General features: G+C 38.7%; 1 protein-coding gene across 1 annotated transcript in view; it reads left to right on the forward strand.

Annotated features, from left to right (window-relative positions):
- The window catches only part of LOC139722636 (solute carrier organic anion transporter family member 4A1-like), a 42,250-nt gene extending 36,216 nt beyond the window's left edge, over nt 1–6,034 (forward strand). The window contains exons 9-11 of the mRNA XM_071633926.1: nt 2,534–2,736; nt 3,591–3,655; nt 5,710–6,034. Of these exons, the coding sequence (XP_071490027.1) occupies nt 2,534–2,736; nt 3,591–3,655; nt 5,710–6,029 (588 nt within the window). The 3' untranslated portion in view covers nt 6,030–6,034. The remainder of the gene's footprint in view (nt 1–2,533; nt 2,737–3,590; nt 3,656–5,709) is intronic.
- The last annotated feature ends 2,107 nt before the right edge of the window (nt 6,035–8,141 follow it).

The raw sequence follows: 8,141 nt of genomic DNA on the forward strand, positions 1-8,141 counted from the left end.
TCTAAAACGCTCAGCGACTATGATGCTTCAATATTCATAAACGTATCTTCCTTGTCTCGTTCCCTTATGCCACTGTCACACTTTGCCGGATATGGCAAACGCATTAAATCGAATGTCGATTTTTGGCATCCGTTGATATCCGTTGAAATGCGTTTCATGTCCTTTTTATCCTTTGGATGGAGGTTTATCTTCCGGTTATTTCCGTCAGAGCGGCCAGAAAATTTTGTGCATGCAGAATTTTTTTTTCTCTCCAAAAACGGATATCGCGATCTGACCCTTGTACGATAGTTGTACGTTTTCTCGTGTATCTTTTCTGCACTTTGTCGTTTTCTACGCGTTTCTATCCGCTAGGCCTCCCGTAGAGGCCGTTAGTGCAAGAAATTGAACGGGTGGACAGCACATCAAACGAGTACGCAGTGTTCTCTGACGTTCGATACTCTCATCCGTCACCCATTTGTTCCTCGTGCGTTCTGTCCTGTAGGCATGCGGTTCTTATTCGTTTCTCATAATATGTTTGCGCGCGACTAAAACAACCATAACGTTTACCATCGAGAAGCTGGAGGGGAAACCGGTGATGGTGATGAGGATTTATGACCTCATCACACCCAGCACGTTAACGTCAACGGACCGGTTTTTGCTAGGGTACGCCAAAAGGAACCGTGTCTGGTAGTCTGGTTTTGCTACAATATCACTTCCCCGCTAATAGTTTTGGTACAAAATAAATCTTCAATTGGTGTTTTGTTGCTCTTGGTTTGACATAAGAATGTAATTTTGGCTGATCTTGTACCGAATTATTCTTTTTTTTTTTAACAGAACCAGACATGGTACCTTTTTGCGCACCATAGCAAAAAACTGGACCGTTGCCGTTACCGTGCTCGGTGCGCCGAGGTCTTTACTCGGACTGCAGAGGATGTATTCGCAGAGAATGTTTCAGACTCATGTTGAAGGGGTTCTTCTAGTTGGCTTATCGCAATTACCAGTGGGGGTGCCGTCCTTTGTCTCACTGTTGTCACTGATATCAAGAGGACAGGAAAACCTCGTATACTTTACTTGCCTTTCTCGCCATCCTCCAACTTGAACATTTTGGATATAACGGTGATTGGCAGATGTGTAGATTATTCACTTTGTGTTCAATTCACTGGAATACGTGTTGTATCTGTCACAGAGCTTTTACGAGTAGGTTCGACGGATGTTTACTGCTGTTGTGATGTCCGTTAGAATTGTCAAAAATAACTGTCCTGTATTATGACAGGTAAATTGTCGGTGATTGTACGCTTTAACGGCTCCATAAATCGTGTGATATATCTTTTAGCTGCAATTGAAACGACCTATCTACATAACAAGATAATTTCTTTTGCGAGGTTTCTATTCGTTGCCAGTGAAACCAAATATCTGTGGAAGACTGTATACGCAATCTAAACCATACAAGACCTTTGGACTTGATTTTGATATATGCACGAAATTGATTGGAGTTGCTAAGTAGCAGTAATTATTTGGAGTACCATTTCAGTTTGGACAGGACGAAAAACAATAGGAAAAAACAAATTATTGTGTGTAGTTCACGTACTGGACAACTCCTTCTCGTTCTATTCAGAGAGTTCATAGTGAAGATCCAAGTTTTTATCATTAAAAATGAATTCAACTTTAAAAAAATTATTGTAATATTGTAGTTGCTATGAAAGTCAATATTCATTCTTCTCTTCAGACGAAAACATCAATTCAACAAATGAAATATACACCAGACACATACATGTGTCATGAAGAAAAAGATTACAATGATTTTGAAAGAAAAAAATAATGGGGAATAGTGCCTATACCCACGCACGAACTGCCAGTATGTAAGACAACACAATGATTGCCGAGTTTATTCAAAATGGAACTGAATCACAAAAATACACGTATAAATCACTTATGTGGTAACTTTCTCGTGTGCTTTTGTTATCATTATGTAGATTTAATATTACCAGGGAGGTGAGAAGAAACACCTCCCTGATATTACTATCACTTAATATGGGAGGACAGATTTCATTCATACCTTCTTTGTTTTGATCACTTCAAAATTTGCCTCGTATGGAAATTTTTCTTAATGACTAGGAAAGCTGACATAAGGATGCTTGAATGACAAACGTAAAACAGACAGCTCAAGAAATTTTCATCATCAACGGGGAAAATCATATTCCTTTAATGATACCAAAATTTGAATATCATATAATCTGTTATCTAATATTGTTTTCCCCTTATAATTTTGAAATTATATAGAGTGTTATCTGTTATTGCTGCACACTTGGGATTTATGACGCTAATGCATTTGTAATGTAGGAATCAAGGAAAATTTTCCTTTGAAATAATTCATCATCATCAATATCTTTCTTGCATTATTCAGTAGTCTCACCAATGGACCAATAATGGCTCCACCACTCGTAAGTAGGCCTGCTGTTGTTATTTATGAATGAAAATTCGCGTTCTAATGGCTTTCCGTGCGCGATGTGTATAAAACAGCTGTTGGAATCCTTTAATGCTTTCCAACAATTAGATCTACACCCAGTGCACGTGCATCGCCGACGCCCTGCTGATGGCAAATGAGACGAGTGCCGCTGAGGCAGATGTCGATGCAATTGCCACTAGAGGACGCTGTTCACAATCCTGTTCTCATCGCTGGATTTTCTACATAATGATGTTCATTTCATTTACATCGACCACAATGCTCCTGGTTCCAGCTTGGACGGCAACTGTCAGGTTAGCCAATCAGGCTACATGTCCGCACTCTAACTAACGTTGTTATTTTTTTTTCCTTGAGAGATCCCTTTGTTTGTTGCACACCTTGTTATTTCTGTTGAGCTCTGCACTTGTCGATGACATGATTTTTTATGTAAAGTCACCAGCCTGTTCTGATTAATACTTATCCAATCTCAAGCCTTGAAAGCTACTTTAAAAAATAATATCTTTATCATTATGGTAAATCTCTTGATTTCAAGTTGACAACCAAAGGGCCGTTGGCTTAATCATGACCAAGTTGTCAGTTTAGACTTTTTAATGTTTGGAATGACTGCGTGGAGATCACTCGCTGTGCCAGAACATTTTCCATAGACTGTTCATTATACAAAGGTCATAATCCCAGAGTAACAACGTAGATTTCGGTATTACATCTAGGATGTCATATTTTGTTCCTATGGTCGGGTAATCAGTAATTACAACAGTTTTTATGAGACATGACAAAGATAAGGCACTTTGTATATCAGAAACTATACTCGAACGAAAAATAATGTTACCCTTCAATAAGATATTGAACTCTTATCCTAACGAAGCACACATATTTAGAAGCATCTTAACTTGAAAATTTTCACAACACATCTTGGTTTTGATTTGGAAACACCAGAGAGAGGGAGAGGGAGAGAGGGAGAGAGAGAGAGAAAATGTATTATGCGCTGTATAAATGGCGTTAATTATAATAAGGGTGATTCTAAGCTGCCTTCATAATGATAAAATGATTTGGGAGGATTCGTTCACCTCATAATAGAATATGACCCTCTTTGATGATTCATCACGATTTTTTCTATTCTATGTGACTTATCTTCCGTCCTCACAATTAGATGCGTTGCCCATAGTCTTCGAGGATTTGCGCTCGGTCTCCAAACAGTCATGTATGGAGCTTTAGGTAAGAATCGTCTATTCAAGACATAATATTCCTCAGTAGGTATACAGTTGTTAGTGTGTACTCTAAAGCAATGAGCATTTTTTTTTTTCAGAAATCTTTGTCTGTACCACGACCAGTGTTTGGGATTACATAAATAGGTGATCATATGCAACGATATACACTAAGCAACAACGACGACATGTGAATGTGAGATACAGGTGGAATTTTTGTCAGAGTAAATGCGAAAAACAGCGCTAGGATTGTAAAAGTAACGCCCTGGACTCGTCCATGCTTTATTACCCCATGCGTTATTGGTACAAATCTTTTTATGTGCTACATATTTAAAGGGAGGATAGCAACTACACTGTATTTCTATCTTTCTATCTTGTTTATGTGCCTTTTGCTGCTGTGTTGGTTGTTGTCATTCAAATCGGTCGAGCCTCACTGTTTGCGCTCTTTAATTCCTCCAAATCAGTACTCTTTTTCGTACCGTAAGACTTCGGAACGCGTGAACAGCTGGCTTTGTTGTACTCAACCTTAGTGCTATACTGGCTGGTAATTCTTTTCTTTCTTTTTTTTTGAATGGTAGTACATGTATGTTCACTCTTTAGGCTTCCCATGTCTCTTCTGAGGACTCGCATGTCGAGTTGTTCTTTTTCAGCATTATTCAAATTGTATTATTACACCATATTGTTAACAGTGCTGAATCAACTGTTCTTACGTCTGCAGAATGTGGTTGTCTGTTTATCACTATCTGTATTGAGAAGATTCTTTTATCGCCCCGGGTATCATTGCCTTTCATTTTTGTTTTATTAATTTTAGTCCTATGTTGCACCCGTGCTCCTCATCGTATTTTTACACTCTGCTCAGAATTTGGGACCTACGCTTAACAAGCTTGATTTTAAGTAGGTTCCATCATATTTCTTTAGCGTTTATACACAGAGCCAAACCTACAAAGATTGACCGCCATGTGTTATGATTTTATGTTTACATTAATCTACTGTGCATCCAAGCCGGATATTATGGTTCACTTCATTTCATTACATTTGATGTACATGCCTTCATTGAGAAATATGAAAATAAATTCAATTGAATTGAATTGAATTGATCTTCATTGTATTTCAAAGTGGCAATAATTCAGACGCTGCAACTATATAATTGTTTCTGCTATGCCTATACCCCACTCCGAAGGGTGACGGATTTTATGATTTTGAATTCCCGTCCATCCAATCCCGTCCTGCCGATCCCTCTCTCCGTCCGTCCGTCTGTCCGTCCGTCCGTCCGTGCGTCCCAGATCTCGTTATCGCGATTCACGATTTTCGTGGCATGTACTGATGGGCTAGATACTTATGTGAGATAATGAGATTGTCTGAGAAAGAAAAGACTTCCGAGGCCACTCCATGATATATTTGAATTTATCTTTTTGGGAATTAACTCGCTGGTGAGTTGACACTCGTGTTAAACGTACTGGTTTAATTGATGACTCCATGTCCGTTTGCTCTTGATGTCTTGTCTCATCTTTAATTCAAGTGCGAATGACAACGTTCAGTATGTATTACCATAACCCTGTATGTTTGGTTCAAATCATAGAATGTTAAGATGACAGAATAAAAACGAACAGACAGCCGCCTTATGCTGCAATAGTTGGTTATCTGAACGTGGTTTTCAATGGGGTTGAATGTGTGTAATTGAATGATGCTACAATTGATATTAGAGAGTCCCAAGCTATCCGATCTCTTGCATCATACTGTACATTAACCCAGGTAATCTACTCCTGATCAGGAAAAAAAAAAATGGCTTGTCCGAGAGACTATGAAATCACGTTTTATTCACATTTATAACTCTTCTCCGAGAAGTTGAAGACAGATCAACTGTTTTTTTTTTCTTTTTGCATTGGACGTCAACTTGCAATGATATCGATATCTTACTGGACCATTAGTCATGTTTGTCATACGCTTAACATAGAACTATCAGATAGTTAAGTTATAAAACCTAGTTTCCACTTTGAATAAGACGCATCGCGCTAAACACTGATATGATCTTTTGTCTTTCTAAACCATCTGTAATGGCTTTAGGTACCGTGCCAGCTCCCGTGATCTTCGGGCTTCTCATAGACCGCTCCTGCCTTCTTTGGGAAACAGGTTGCGACGGCTCCAAGTCATGTTGGCTCTACAACAACCAGAAGTTTTCTCGCTCCTTTCTCCTCATAACCGTACTTTTCAAGTCTGTCACCTTCGTCCTGTGCGTGGGAGCTCTGTATTCATACAGACCAACCGAACATCCTGCTAAACAAATCCAAGCGGAGAAAAGGCAAACCCAGCAAAAGGATTTTGAGCGATCGCGCGGATCTTTTTCGGCGAGTTTCCGCGACAAAAGCTACACAGTAAACACCTGAATGTGTCGGTATGTACATCAGTTATTATTTCAAGGTGGAGACAAGGCACTTGATTATTATACATCAAGCTGAAAACCTTCTTCAGAATGAACTATTGCGTATTTGGAGCAAAGCTCTGACATTGTTTTCTTGTTAGTTCAGTAACATGATACGTATATAGCCGAAACAAATCGGACGCAGCATTTGTCGCCAAATTGTTGAATTAATGCACCGCATTACATCAAGCATGGCGTGTTTCCCATCAACAGTTGCTAATAGGCTGCCAAGTGAGGTTTTGTCCAGGTTTGTACATATCACAAAAGCGTTTTGTGACCTAGATGTTGTGGTTATGTGTGTGTAGATTCAGCATTAGAACATCGTTCTGTTACTTGAGCGCTGACGCCTTGATATGCTAGTCGCTATGCATACTCTTAATCTTGCTTATCGTAATAGAATAATTACCGATGAGAGTTTGTAAGTTGTTTCTCTGTGTATTGCAAAATGTGTGACTGCTGTGGTGGTATTGTCAGATCCCAAAGAAACATTTTGAAAATAATCATTTTTCTACGAATTAAGTTATGACCGTCATTCAAAATTCTATGCAGTCTTTTACGTCATACCTAATTCCTACATGTTAATCTATCATGCCAGCTCAAGACAGTATTATTCTTCGGAAACACAAACTGAATAATGATTATGATGTATGTTACATAAAGAGCATCGTTGATATGCTTCTCTACCCAGTCCGTAATATTTTTTTTTCATGTGGTACATCAAATTTGTTACAGCATCGCAGTCATTTTTCTACCGAAAGCGATTGAGCAAAATGTGAGTGTGTTTTCCAGGCGATATCATGAAGTGTGTGTGTTTGAGGGGGGGGGGATGTACGTGTGTGTGTGTACGTGTGTGTAGGTGCGCGTCAGAGAGTGAATGAGGACTAAGAAGACGAGTAATTTTGTGTTCATATAGATAGTGTTCATAGATGTGTTCAAACGTGTATTCGCTTACACCACTTTGTTCTCGTGGGGTATTTAATTGTCTGGCGTATGAAAATATTTAACTTTACAAGTAGACACCGATGATATGTAAATTGCCCTCGTGATGTTGTCTTATGATAGAATATGAAATGATTCTGATGTAATCAGGCAGCTGCACTACTGGGACCAAAAAAAGAAGAAGAATATAATGGTTTGTATGTGGGACCCCATTACTGTGCCATCTTGTAAATATTAATGATCCACTGCCAGACCATTTTCATTCCACAAGACACGGTGATTCTTTCAAACTTATACAACTGTCGTTTGTAACATTGATGATGCTGACGATGATGATGAAAAATCTGGTGAGTATAGTTTTAATGAATCGCAAACCTCCACTGCACATGAAACGATTACCTCTTCGAATTTTGTTATCACTTTGGTAAAGTAGCTTGTCCCTTTTGATATGCAGATATTTGCTAAAAACTCAAGTATATGTGGTGAAGACAATACGAAACACCTTCTAACTAATTCTGAGATATTCCCTCATTTCGTTATGATAATGTCTATTGGTTGTTGCCCGTGCAACCCCTGCATGGGCTGGTTTTATATCAGACGTGCTGAAGTGAGGAATACCAATGAACACCAATATGAAGATATCTCCCACTTCGAGTCTGTATGCTACCAAAAGTCGAAACTGAACATTTACGTCGATACCACATCGCCGGTTAAGCCTATTGGGTCATCTGGCGTCGTTCAATTCTACAGTGATCTACTTTGTATCTTATTCATGTAGACTGCAGTGCAATGCATGCGAGTGTAAATGATATGGATAATACATACAGAGCAGGATAGGTCATTTCCCAGTTGGAATTTATGTCTGCATAATTATCTACACTCCCAATATGTGTTCTTAGTCGGCAACCCAGTTAGATGAATGAGGTAACAAATGAATCTGCATTTTTTTTTTGCATTACAAGTCTAGGGACAAATAAACGAGAGACCTTCACAGAGCATAAGCAACTTTGCTGGAGTATGATAATGAATGGTGCAAATGCTAGAGTTGAATACACATTAACTTGTATATGAGTTACGGTTGCATAGTTTTACAAGTTGAGAAACAGTTTTATTTTAATTCATATTAGTGACTTGTACA

The sequence above is a fragment of the Diadema antillarum genome, unplaced genomic scaffold, assembly GCF_040938485.1.
Source record: "Diadema antillarum isolate AM-2024a unplaced genomic scaffold, OU_Dant_1.0 scf00000168, whole genome shotgun sequence".
Classification (NCBI taxonomy): domain Eukaryota; kingdom Metazoa; phylum Echinodermata; class Echinoidea; order Diadematoida; family Diadematidae; genus Diadema; species Diadema antillarum.